Source organism: Dama dama, chromosome 10 (assembly GCF_033118175.1).
Source record: "Dama dama isolate Ldn47 chromosome 10, ASM3311817v1, whole genome shotgun sequence".
Classification (NCBI taxonomy): Eukaryota; Metazoa; Chordata; class Mammalia; order Artiodactyla; family Cervidae; genus Dama; species Dama dama.
In genome coordinates, this window is record NC_083690.1 from 26703161 (window position 1) to 26717370 (window position 14210).

The window sequence follows — 14210 nt, forward strand, 5'->3', positions numbered from 1 at the left end:
TGGGAAGGAGAAGATAACAGTATTTTTTTCCAAGGAACTTAGTCTAGTAGGGATGGAAGACATAGACCAAGAAAGACAGCTCAGGAGTTTTGAGCTAGATCCTTGGTCCAGGCTAAGATGGGACACACAGGAGAGAACATGCCCAGTCCTGTGGGGGGTTTTATGGAGGGAATGGGAAGGGTAGGGGTCATGGGAAGCTTTAAAGTTGTGAAAGTGAAAGTGTTAGTCACTCAGTCATGTCTGACTCTTTGCAACCCCATGGACTGTAGCCTGCCAGGCTCCTCTGTCCATGGGATTTTGAACACTTCGGTGGGTTGCCATTCCCTTCTCCAGGGGCTTCTCCCAACTCAGGGATTGAACCCAAGTCTCCTACATTGCAGGAAGATTCTTTACTGTCTGAGCCACCAGGTCACCTCATAAATGTGAAGCTATAGCAAAAAAGGAAAATGGCATCTTGCCACTCAGCAGTGTGGCAGCATCTGGGCGCATTGTTAGACATGCAGCATCGGACCTCTCCGGTGGTCCAGTGGTTAAGAATATGCCTGCCAATGCCGGGGACACGGGTTCAATCCCTGGTCTAGGAAGATCCCACATGCCCCAGGGCAACTAAACCCACACGCCTAGAGCCTGTGGCTCCACAAGAGAAGCCACCACAATGAGAAGCCCAAGCACTGCAACAAAAAGTAGCCCCCGCTCACCACAACTAGAGAAGGCGGCATGCTGCAAGACCCAAAACAACCAAAACTAAATAATTTAAAACCAGAAATGCAGCATTTCGGGCCCTGCCCACTAACTGTGGGTCCCCCATCTCCATCATGACAAGCTCCCCACCTGGTCTGTGTGCACAATGAAGTGTGAAAAGCACACAGCTCGTTAACTGAGTCATCAACAGGCCCACCTGGTTTTCCATCTTGCTCTGCATTCTGTGGCTGTGTGGCCTGGGACAGGTTATTTCATCCAAGCTTCTATTTCTCTTCTGTAAAGTGGGAAGTATCACACCTACCTCCCAGGATCGCCCTGAGGATGAATGTGATGAGGAAAAGTGCCGAGCTTGGTATGCGGTACCAGACTGGGGGGTCCTTCAAGTTGTGAAGGTTTCTCATCAGGAGAGTGTTAAAAAGATGTCCTGACAGGTGATCAGTCTGTTTGATTAGAAGGATGAATAATCACTCTCATCAGAGAACTGCAAATCCTTTTACAATGAGGAATCTTTCCTGAATCATCCCCAGATGAAGTGCCAAGAAAGAAAAGAAACCGGAACCTTCTAGTACCTGCTAATGAATTTATCATAAAGAGGTCCAGCCACTTGTCCTCAAGTGAAAATGGGTAGGTGCACATTTGAGGATCTGTGATTCCATTCCTGGATATAAATGAGGAAATCCACTCAAGGTCACTACAACATTGCTTGCAATGGCAACATCCTGGGGCTAGGATGGGGTTTGGTTACAAATGACAGAAATCCTCCAAAAGCAGGGATTTTTTTTTTTTTTTTTTTTAATGTCTTGCCACATGGTTTGCAGGATCTTAGTTCCCCAACCAGGGATTGAACCGGGGTTCCAGGAGTGAAAGTGTGGAGTCCTAACCACTGGATTGCCAGAGAATTCCTATCCAATAGCAGTGGTTTAAATAAGACAGAAGTTCCCCTTCCTGCCAAATCCAGAGGTCAGTGGTGTGGGGCTAGTAAGATGCTGTGTGGAAGTTGAGACCCAGGTGCCTTCTCTCCATGTCCTGCACTGCATGGCTTCCTTCCCCAGGGTCACCGTGTGTCCATAGGGATGCTCCACCTCCAGTCAGCAGCTTGAAAAAAGCCAAAGAGAAGGGCACACACTGCCCACTTAGGACTGATCCTGAAAGTCAAACCCCATCCCCCTGTATTGGCATTTGGCCACACTAGGCTACAATGGAGGCTGGCAGGCACTGTCTTCACTCTGAACACTCTGTGCTCTGCTAAAAACTGGGGGTCCTGAAGAACAGATGTGAGGGGACAACTGATGGTCTCAGCCACAGGATTCATGGGGGGCGGTGGGTCACATGGGGGGGCAGAGACAGAAATCCTCAAATATACACAAGTTTAATGTATTCCCATTTATTCTGCTGACACTGACCATATCATTTAATGTATTCAGACTTATTAATGAACATATCATATCTGAAAAAATGAGCTATACCATATCATGGGTTATTTAAATATTAAAAATTTTCTTTCTATATTTCCCACATTGTAAGTTCAAAGGAATGCTACATTCCAACAACAAAAACATTTTAAAGAGAGTGATACACTTTTGTCAAAATCATACCACATATCAGTGGAAAATTCATGGCTTTATTAGTAGATAGCGCTGAGAAAACTGGCTCATTATACAGTGAAACTAAAACTTGGATCTCATAGACAAAGGTGGATTTTAAATAGCTTAAAAGTAATATTCAACATTTCAGCCTGGCATCAAGCAATGAAAACAAATATTTGACCACGCAGGGCAGATGCCAGCTAGTACACATACCAGCATGTACCGGCTGAACTTCAGCCCAATATTTAGCGGCCTAGATGTGAAAGAAAAGCTAATAAAACTAACAGAAGAAACTGCAAAGTATTGTTAACTATTTTTAAATAAGAAATAACAAATGATATAACAAAATGGCTAATTCACCTACATTAAAATTAAGAATGTCTGTTCGGTGAAGGACACCCCTGTCACTATACAAACCCAAGTGCCATCTTCAGTTTTTGCAACTTCCCAGGAATATACGAGGAACTTTTGATAGTAAACAAAAAAAAAAGGCAAGAAGCCCCCATGAGAAAAGGAACAAAAATAAATTAGCAATTCACAGAAAGGGGCACCAGAAAGGCTGACAGGAAAATGAAGGGATTCCTGAAATTACTGGTGACTAGATGAATGTACATTAAAACGCGGCACCACTTTCCACTCAACAGACTGGCAAAAGTTAGAAAGTTGGGCAGTAATAAATGCTGGTGGGGACGAGCAGAAATAGGAAGCTTTAAGTGGGAGAGTTAAAGGCCATTCTAAAAAAACAACAGAGAAATTAATCTGGCTGATGCATAATCCCATCCTGGATACCTCAGCTGGAGAACTTTCCATAAAGTATGGACAGAGACACAGAAAAAGATGTTCACCATGGCCTTGCATATAGGCCGAGGAGTTGCAGGTAACCCAGGTGTCTACCACTTAGCAAATGTGTAAAAAAAAATGCACTTAATACCCACCATGGAATATCTCAGAGCAGCTCAAAGAAATAAAGCTGAGGTAGCCTAAGCAACCCATGCTGAGTGAGAAAAGCAATAGGAGAAGATCAATAGCATCAGACTACATGTGGGCAAAGTGTATGCACACATACAGCAGAGCACACTCAAGGGAACATTCATATTCAAAGACATGGGATCAACACATTAGAATGGATGCTTACAGGAAAGGATGGCGTGAAGGGAAAAAGTCATAAAACCAAAGAAGCCTTGTGTGGATTGCGATCCTGAGATCAAAACCAAAAGGTTCAAGGTGCTCAATTATGCTTTAAACAACATGTGTGCATCAGGAAGTTGGCTCAAAAGGGTCCTAGGATGAGGAAGACACCCAAGCCTAAGAATCTACTGTATTCTTCAAAACAATAACCCACTGTCCGCCTCTGGTGAAGCTAATGCATTTGTGAGGTTGATCATCTAGTTTCCGGCTGGGCAGAGGGACCACACCCTTGTATGTGCCTCAAGTCAACTTCAACTCCACCCCCCAGTGACCCCGAGGCCATGGCTGGTCCTAGATGTGGCAGAAATCCGAGGCCTGGAGTCCCCTACCTAACCCTTACTTATTTCAACTCACTCTTTCAGTATGAGAAGTTTCATATACGAGACATTTCAGTGAGTGATGGTGAAGGGGTGAAGGTGAGGGATACCTTCTCCATGTCCCAGAGGGCGGTAAAATTCAGGACACCCTGTAGATGGAGCCACAGTCCACCTAAGGCAGCAAAGACCATCACACAATTAAACCAGGTAGTTAACGGCTTGAAACTGGGGTCAAAAGAGAGTGAGTCAAAGATCACTCCTATATTTTGCTTCAGCTTGAAGATTAATTCTAAGTCAGCTGCAGCTAGCAAGCCCTTATGGGGCCAAAAGGGGGCAGCCCATCCTCCCCAAGTCCAGGCTGGGCCTCCAAACAGGGAGTGGGGCTTCAGCCCCAGACCTCAATGAGGTCCCCAGATTCCATGCCCAGGTCAGCCGGCAGCTCCTTCCCTGAAAGCTTCGTCCCATCAAAGAAGAAGGAGAGCTTGTGGCCGGAGAGTCCCATAGCCTCCTCATAGCGGGACATGAGGGTCTTGAGAGGAGAATCCTGAGTGGAGAAGAAAAAAACATGGATGTAAGAATCTGAAAAGAGTCTACGGCCATACCACCCTGAACGCGCCTGATCTCGTCTGATCTTGGAACCTAAGCAGGGTTGGGCCTGGTTAGTACTTGGATGGGAGAATCTGAAAAGAGGGACTGAGGAGAACTTGTAGGGACAGACAGAGAGCTTGGGACAGGGAGGACAAGGGAACATGTCAAGTTGGAGACCATGGAAAGGGACGCAAGTGGACGAAGAAGCCAGCAGCCAGCTGGTTCCTTTCTCTAGGGAGCTGGGCCATGGAGCCCAGGGCTGGGATGTTGGCTCTGGGTTGGATATATTCTCCAAAGCCGGTCTCCTCACCTAACATGGAGGCGTGAAGCACAAGGAGGAAGCCAGCCAGGCTCTGGAGTGAGCATGACCCAAGCTGGGGGCCAGGCGCCGTTATTAAACTAGATGTGTAACCTTAGCCAAGTGCTATAGGTTTGAGAGTCCCTTGGACAGCAAGAAGGTCAATCCTAAAGGAAATCAACCCTGAATATCCATTAGAAGGACTGATGCTGAAGCTCTAATACTTTGGCCACCTGATGAGAAGAGCCAACTCATTGGAAAAGACCCTGATGCTGGGAAAGATTCAGGGCAGGAGAAGGGGGCAAGGAGAAGAGGATGAGATGGTTGGATGGCATCACCAACTCAATAGACATGGGTTTGAGCAAACTCCGGAGATAGTGAAGGACAGGGAAGCCTGGTGTGCTGCAGTCCATGGGGTCCCAAAGACTGGGACACAACTTAGTGACTGAACAACAACAGTGTCCCCCGAAAAACATATCGTGTGTCCTAACCCTTGGGAAATGTGCATGTGACCTCATTTGGAAGATATGATCAAGATAAGATGAGGCTGGGACTTCCCTGTGGTCCAGCTGCTAAGACTCCACGCTCCCAATGCAGGGCGCCCAGGTTCAATCCCTGGTCAGGGAACTGGATGCTACATGTTGCAACTAAAGATCCTGGATGCTGCAACAACTAAGACCCAGTGCAGCTAAATAAATAAATACACATTAAAAAAATTTTTTTTTAGTCCTCTTTAAAAAAAAAATGAGGTCATGGTTGATTATGGTCTGCACTAAGGCAACAGGACTAGTGTTCTCATAAGAAGGAAAAACAGACACACACAGAGATACTCAGGGAGAACGTCCTATGACAAAAGAGGTGGGATGCGGCTGCAAGTCAAGGACTGCTGGCCACCAGCAGAAGGTAGGAGGAAGCAAGGGCCCAGAGTTTCCGAGGGAGCATGACCCTGCTGACAACTTGATTTCAAACTGGTAGCCTCCAGAACTGGGAGAGAATACATTTCTATTGTTTTAAGCCACCCGGTTTGTAGTAGTTTGTTATAGCAGCTCTCAGGAACAAATACAGCAAGTTATTCTACCTCTACAAATGTTGGTTTCCATATCTGTTAAATGACGGTAGCAACAGTGCTTTCTCATACAAGACTGCCGTGAATTTCAATAATATCCTGAATGTGAAGTAATTAACCTTACACAGGGACTGTCACTTCAATTGTACTTTTGATTGGTCTTACTGGTTCCTATTCACGGGTGATTTCCACTTTAACCAGGAGGAGTCAGGAGACCAGAGCCAGCTTCCCCGAAGAAGGGGGAGGGAACCAGAACACTGAACTTTATACACTCTCTAGGATGGGCAGGGACCCAAGACCACAGAGAGCAGAGATTCCATCCTCCACCTGCTGACAGGAGACTGAAGAGCACACGGCAAGGGGGTGGACAGCCGGCTCCCCCACTCACGTGAGGCAGCGAGACTTCCAGCGTCTGGTGCTTCTCTTTGCCCTGGACCCGAAGTTGGAGCAGTTGCGACGTCTCTGCGGCCTCCGGAGAACTTGCTAGAACCACACAGTCTGTGGCAGGCAGGATCAGGAAGCCAGGCCTAAGCAAGGGTTGGAAGCCGGGCCCCCTCTGGGCCTCTCCCCACATCCCCTCCCTGTGGCAAAAGCCTCCTCAGGCCTCCTTCCTCTCACCAATGATGTCAGCCACGCCGAGCTTTAGGGTCTTGGGGGTAGCAGTAGGGGACAGCTCTGTCTCTCCGAATAGCAAGAGGATCCTGCTTGGGGACACCCCAAGGTGGGCGGCCATGTGGTCCACCACACTCTTAAGGGGCTCCGACTAGGAGGGGGACAGAAAGTAAAGGAGGCCTTCCTGCCTTGACTTGCTTCCCCACCCCCACCCCCAATTCTGGCCTTAACTACTCGCTGAATTCCTCAACAGTGAGTTCCATCATATTTATCTGGAAAGGCACAAAATAAAATCATGTCAATAAGGGGTTCAGGCAAGTGACACAAAGACACGAAGCAGCCATGACTTAGGAGGGAAAAAGAGGGAGTGGTGGAGTTGTGGCCAACCAGAACCGGATATGCCCCATCTAAGCCTGGGCAGCTATTCCGCAGCTCTGGCTAATTGGTACCAGGTGGGAATATGGGCCAGGTACTGCATCTTCCTATTTAAGAGAAGCCAGAAATCTGGACCTCAGTACCCAATCACCCATTGCGAAGGTTGGCAATGAACTATGTGGTTTTAAAATCACCGTACAGCTCAAAAGAAGATGCATGGGACTTCCCTGGTGGTCCAGTGGTTAAGATTCCCCACTCCCAGTGCAGAGGGCACAGGTTCAGTCCCTGGTTGGGGAACTAAGATCTCGCATGCCAGATGGCATGGACAGGAAAAAAAAAAAAAGAAGAAGATGCACTGTTGACAAGGCCATGGGCTGCTAGTTGGCAAGTTCTGGCTTAGCTGCTTGTCTGATGCACTGTTACTACTCAATAAATAGTCACTTCTGTTCTTTTGGAATGGGGGTCATCCCTATAATAGTAGTCTTCACCAGGAAGCTAGGGGAGCTTGGAATAACCAAGTGACCCCTGGGTGTCCAAGGCAGTAAGAGCAAGCACGGGAGGAAAGTACAGGTTCCAAGGGAAGGAAGGAGGGAGGGATGCCCCCTGGGGAGGGCCTACCAAGCAAAGTTTCTTAGGATGTTTTAGTGGAGCCTTGAAGAATGGGTGGGAAATTTGCCAGAAAAGAGAGGGCAGAGGGAGGAAAAGATCCAGACAGAGGGAACAGTGAGGCAAAGGTGCACAGGGCTGAAAGCACGCTGAGCAGCTCCAGATGGCAGGATGGGCAAAGGAAGACACTAGTCTCTCCATGGGCAGCTCCTGGGACCCTGCTCCCAGACCCTTCGGGCATTTACCATTCTGATGGGCAACCTGACAAGGTCAGCTCGGCACCGGATTTTGAGTGGCAAGAGTCGAGGGTGCTCTGGGAGAGTGGGCTCCTCCACTAGGACCACCTCATCCTCTTGGCTCAGGTGGTCTTGGCCCTGGGATTGCTTGGGACTCAGGCAGGAACGGAGATCTTGGAGACGCTTGTTCACCTCCCTGGGGTGCAGAAAGGACTGTGCATCAGTCAGGGTGGGCCCCCTCCCTACTGCTCCTTCTCCAATCTAGCCGAAAGCAGAGCACCCCCCCAACCCCTGCCCTTGGTACCTTAACTTCCGGAGTGCCTGAGTATGCTTCTTGCTTTTGGTCCGTGGCAGAGGTGAGGGCAAAGGCGAGGTGTCCTGAGCCCTGCAGACAGAAGAGAGGGAAAGAATGGGCAAAGAGATGAGACCCCAGCCCCACCCACACCTCTCCTTCCAGGGGGCCCCTGGGAACCAGAAGGGGACCAGGGGAATCAAGAGGGAGCACTTCTGGTGACATCTATCTTATTGGAAGACTGGTGCGGGGTGGGTGTAGCGGGTGAGGAAGGACAGGGAAAACCTGAGTCATGAATTTTATACTTATATGGCCCAAATATGAGGGAGAATGTCTAACTTTTAAGATAAGTTGCTTTCCAGGTGAATATCTGATAAAATCCAAATGACACCAAACATTTACTATATGCTAAGGGTTAACTCTTCATTTACCCTAAAATTCTGACCCAAGTACCACTATTATCTCCATTTTACAGAAGAGGAAACTAAAGCACAAAGAGGATGGCCAGGGAGTCCCTGGTGGCCCAGTGGTTAAAAATCTGCCTTCTAATACAGGGGACACAAGTTCGATCCCTGGTTGGGGAACTAAGATCCCACATGCAACTAAGTCCTTATGCTACAACTAGAGAAGCCTGTACACTGCAATGAAGACCGCTTGCAGCCAAAAAAGAGAAAGAAGATGGCCAAAAGACAGGATGTGAACCACAGGGCAGTCTCCAGAGCCACACCCTTCAGCTCTGCATCACTACCTTCTTAGACACAAAGCTGAAACCCTCCACTTCCTGGCCAGTCTGGAGGATCTGCTATCATCCTCCAGTGGGACTCACTGCTTCTCCCAAGAGTTTCATTCCTCATCCAAGCCTCAGGATGCCTTCTGGGAAACTTCTTACCCTTCCAGGAGCCACCCAAGGGTCCTGCCCGCCTCAGCCCACCCTTCCAATTCCTGTTCTGCTCCTATGGCCCCAGTGGTCTCGCCTCACTCACAGTAACATCTTTTTCTTCTCTTCTCCATCCTTACTCCTCAGCTTCTTCTTCCAGGGAGAACTGGGACATGGGAAATCCACTGTGTGGGGACTGCTGGCCTCCTCCACATCTGCCTCTGGAGACAGAGGAGGAGGAAGTGGAAAGGGTTAGCCAAGAGAAGGCAGTGGGAGACCAAGGAGAGACAAGTCAGGGGCTTCAGAAGGTTCTGAAAGAGGAGGAGATTAAGGGGGCCCCGGACACACATGACCACTGGGGAAGGGTTTGGGGGCATGAATCAAGAGAAAAGCCTAGAAGGCTTCCCCAGCAGCACTGCAGTGGTACAGTTAAGACTCTGCCTTACAATGCAGGGGACATGGGTTTGACCCCTGGTCATGGCATTAAGATCCCACAGGCGTGTGGCCAAAAAAAAGGAAGGGGGAGCCTTAGAGAGAAGGATGAACTGGAGTCTGACAAGTGAGATTAGGAAAGTGTCCACACCTCGCACTAGTGCATGACACAGGGGCAAGAGTGGACTCACAGGAAGTGGCTCACCCCAACTAAAGCGTGCGCTTCTCATTTTGATCACCTGCACCTCACAAGTGAAAAGCACTGAGCACACAACCCAGAAAACGTGTATTTACTTAATACACATGTCCTACTTACTATACGTGTACAAACCACTATATATGCTATGAATCATACATTAAAACAAATGCTACCAAAAGGTGATTTTTTTTTCCCCCAACTATTTCTCTTGTTTTCTGCCCCTACTCAATTTGGTGGGCACAAAGAAGACATCTCTGGGGTGGGGGCGGGGGCAGGGAGGGTCTTTGGTAAAGAGGTTAAGTACAGGCCCTCTAAGTCCAGGCTTCTCAAATGTCATCCATGTGAGTGTCATCGTTGTATTTTGCCATATCTCCGTATTACGTGATTTGTTTCTTTAAATCACTCATGTTCACTTAAATGTCTTAGAAAAGGAAACCAGGTATTATTCCAGACCACAGAAGCTCTTTTCCGTTTGCCTGCCACCAGATCATCATTAACCATCGTTATTTATTTTTATAAATAAATACCGTGAATACAAAACAATGATAATATTTCCTAGATCAGTGGTTCTCAACCAGAGGCAATTTTGCCTCCTGGGGGACATGTGGCCGTGTCTGGAGACAATTTTGGCTGTCGCAACGAGGGGAAGAAGGGGTTGAGGGTGATGACGTCTGCTGGGTGGAAGCCAGGATGCTGCTCCACACCCCGCAGGGCACAGGACAGCCCCACACAAAGGATCCAGTCCAAATGCCAGTAGCACCAAGGGTGAGAAACCCTGTCCTAGGAGCTGCCAATGGCCTGAGAGTCTGCATGGCTAACAAGCTCCTGAGAGATACCCAACACTCCGGGGCCCACATTTTTTTTTTATTTTAAAGATTGTTTTTATGTGGACCATTTTAAAAGTCTTTACTGAATTTGATACCATATCACTTCTGTTTTATGCTTTGGTTTTTTCCGTGTAGGGCATACGGGATCTTAGCTCCCAGATCAGGGATTCAACCTGTACCCCCAACATTGGAAGGTGAAATCCCAAGCACTGGACCACCAGGGAAGTCCCTGGGCCCTTCATTTTGAGTGGCAAGGACAGAGGTGCCTTGGGATTTCTCTGTTCCAGGTACTATATATGTAAACCATATATGCAGCCCAAGGTGGGAGGGGGGACATTCTATTAATACATATTCTCTTTAATTGGGCTTCCCTGGTGGTGGCTCAGCTGGTAAAGAATTCACCTGCAATGCAATTCACCTGGGTTCGATCCCTGGGTTGGGAAGATCTCTGGAAAAGGGAACAGCTACCGACTCCAATATTCTGGCCTGGAGAATTCCATGAACTGTAGAGTCCGTGGGGTGGCAAAGAGTCGGATATGACTGAGCGACTTTCACATACATATGTGGTTCCAAGTACCATATATGTAAACCATATATGTAGCCCAAGGGGGGAGGGCTTTCTATTAATATATATTCTCTTTAATTAATTCCCACCAAAATCCTTTGACACAGGTCCTTTATTTATCCCCATTGGGCTGATAAGGGAATTGAAGCCTTAAAAGATTAACTTGCCCAAGGTCACACAGCTGCTAAGGGGGAGAGCTGGTTCCTAAATCAGCTCTTCATCACCCTGCCATACTCCCTCATGGCACAAAAGTCTTAGTCCAAGGTCTGCATTTGCCCGCTGGATCTCTTCTCTATTAGACCTGATTTCTATTCACTGCCCTTGAGAAGTTTGCAAAAAATCACGTCACTGCGGGAGGACAAAGGCTGGGCAGCCCTGATAAGATTCAGAGAATACCCTGTTGGCTCAGAGTGTTCCCAGGAAACTTGCTGCAGATGTAAAAAGATGTTACAAATTCTCAACACTTCTCCCTTCCACTGCTCCCAAGGTTACACAATCAGAGTCTCTGGGGATGACACCTGGAAACCTGTATATTAGAGACTTCCTGGTGGTCCAGTGGCTAAGACTCTGGTGCTTTCACTGCTGAGGGTCCAGGTTCAATTCCTGGTCAGGAAACTAAGATCCCAAAGCCATGCAGTGTGGCCAAAAAAAAAAAAAAAAAACCTAGCACATTCTGATGCTTATTAGAGCTGGGGGAAGGGTGTCTGGACAACACTTTCTGTGCCTTCTGGTTAACAAGCCAGCTCCTTTCAGGACTGGAGGTTTTTCTGGCTAGGAGGCAGAAGTCACCTCTCTCATGTCCTTCCCCTGAGCCTCAGGAAACAACTAACTGCACGAATGCAAACTCTAAAAGGTCTTCTCAGAGAGGCCAGCTCTGGACACCTCTCCCTAGAAGCCCTCCTTACCTTCCTCAGCCTCTGGGGGACATAATTTCAGGAGGGACACATTATCTGGGATAAGGTGGAGGCTGCTTTTCACCTGCAAAGAAAGAGTAGGTCAGTACCAAATGCTCCCTTCACTTAAAGAGAAAACTGGGGTCAATTCTCTCACGCCCAGCCTCCTCCAGCTCCCAAGTCCACCCTGAGGATGTAGATATTACCACTGTCCCACAGGGACTCAGGAGCTCAGCTTCCCCAGGATCCAAAATTGGAGTACTCTACCATATGATATTACTTGTATGTGGAATCTAAAATATGACATAAACGAACCCATCTAGGAAGCAGAAACTTAAGAGAACAGACTTGTGGTTGCCAAGCAGGGAGATGGCGGAAGTTGTGGGGGTGGGAGTGGGAGATGGACTGGGAGTTTGAAGTTAGTAGATACAAACTATTACTATAGAATGGATGGACAACAGGTCCTACTGTATAGTACAGTGTCAATGTCCTAGGATAAACCATAATGGAAAAGAATATATATATATATACATAACCCCAGATATGCAGATGATACCACCCTTATGGCAGAAAACGAAGAAGAACTAAAGAGCCTCTTGATTAAAATGAAAGAGGAGAGTGAAAAAGTTGGCTTAAAGCTCAACATTCAGAAACTAAGCATCTGGTCCCATCACTTCATGTGAAATAGATGGGGAAACAGTGGAAACAGTGGGAGACTTTATTTTGGGGGGGGCAGATGGTGACTGCAGCCATGAAATTAAAAGATGCTTACTCCTTGGAATAAAAGTTATGACCAACCAAAGGTCCATCTAGTCAAGGCTATGGTTTTTCCAGTAGTCACGTATGGATGTGAGAGTTGGAAAGCTGAATGCTGAAGAATTGATGCTTTTGAACTGTGGTGTTGGAGAAGACTCTTGAGAGTCCCTTGGACTGCAAGCAGATCCAACCAGTCCATCCTAAAGGAAATCAGTCCTGAATATTCATTGGAAGGACTGATGTTGAACTCCAATCCTTTGGCCACCTGATGTGAAGAGCTGACTCATTTGAAAAGACCGTGATGCTAGGAAAGATTGAGGGCAGGAGGAGAAGGGGATGACAGAGGATGAGATGGCTGGATGGCAAAACTGACTCAATGGACATGAGTTTGAGTAAACTCCGGGAGTTGGTGATGGACAGGGAGGCCTGGTGTGCTGTAGCCCATGGGGTGGCAAAGAGTCGGACAGGACTGAGCGACTGAACTGAACTGAACATATATGTGAGTCACTTTGCTGTACAGCAGAAATTAATTCAACATTGTACATCAACTACACTTCAATTTAAAAAATACAGGAGTACCCTGATGAGGAGCACCCTTTCCCTAATACACTCTAAGGATGCAAGTTTCATTCCCCTTTCTTAGGAAGGAGCTAGCCATCCTGCTGCCTTGGAATCCTTGGCAATTTCAGGCCCCTCGCTCACCATACCCAGTGGGGACTTCAGTCCTCTCTGAATTTCCATGGACCCCAGTCCCCATCTTCCTGAATCTTTAGCATCGAGCCCCAACCTAAAAACCCAACATGCCCCAAATCCCAGCCCTAGGTCCTCCAGTTCTTCCCTTAACCATCAAGGATCCCAATCCCTTAGGCTCCCTATAGCCCCCGACACTCCAGCTCCTGGGAATCCCAAACTCCAAGCACACTCCAAACCCGTTCAACCTCCCCAATTTGTATCTTTCTGCCTCCAACGCCCCTAGCCCCTGCTTCCATTTCGTCTCCCAAGACCAACCCTAGAACCCTATCCTCAGCATTCCTAAACCCAGTCCCTCCGCGCTAACCGTCCCGGGAACCCGGCTGCACCTTCTCCGAGTACACTGGAACCGCCGGTGCCTCCCCAGGATCCAGCAGCAGCCGCCGCCGCCGCCTGACCAAGACCCGAGGGGCTCCACCCGGCTCTGCGTCCGCCCCTTCGCTGTCACTGTCGCTATCGTCCCGGGACGCGGCCGGCACGGGGGATTCGGGGAGCGGGACCTCGGCCGCGGCCGCAGCGCCGCGCGCGGTTGCGACCTCCAAGACATCCTCATCGCTGTCGCTGACCAAGTCCACGAGCACCGAGTCCAAGGTGTGTCGAGCTGGGGATCGCTGAGCACCAGGACGTCGGCTCCGGCCGCCCCGGGATCCCCGAGCCCTTCGGCCGACGCCACCACCTCTGGGACAGCCCCGTCTCCTCACGGGCTCCGCCATGGCACACACCGGGTCTCCACAGTCGCCAGCTTCTGGTCGACTTGCCCGGCCCCCTCCAGCGGATTCCGCCCTTCACTGGGCGAACCGCCTGCTAGTCAACACTTCTCCCCGCCCACGCCCTCTGGCTCCACCTCTCCGCCTTTTCATTGGTCGCTGCACCCGCCCATCACGCATTCACCACTGAAACCAAGGCGCCAAAGATTCCAATCAACCTCGGCACAATCGTCGTAGGTTTCGATTCGGTCCGGCTCACCCATTGGCCTGACCTGCCTTCTACAAGGCCCGCCCACCGAATGGAGTCTTTTTCCTGGTTGGTAGAGGAGCGAGGCATC

The 14210-nt window shown here is 48.8% G+C and overlaps 1 protein-coding gene across 1 annotated transcript; it reads right to left on the reverse strand.

Moving 5' to 3' along the window:
- Positions 1–2303: 2303 nt before the first annotated feature.
- Positions 2304–13932, reverse strand: NFATC2IP (nuclear factor of activated T cells 2 interacting protein). The gene is made up of 8 exons (XM_061153084.1): positions 13495–13932; positions 11672–11744; positions 8850–8964; positions 7879–7959; positions 7584–7770; positions 6364–6508; positions 6134–6243; positions 2304–4337 (listed from the first exon to the last, which is right to left on the reverse strand). Exons 1-8 carry the CDS (start codon positions 13876–13878, stop codon positions 4179–4181), a joined length of 1254 nt encoding a protein of 417 aa, XP_061009067.1. The 5' UTR covers positions 13879–13932; the 3' UTR covers positions 2304–4178.
- Between the last annotated feature and the right edge of the window lie 278 nt (positions 13933–14210).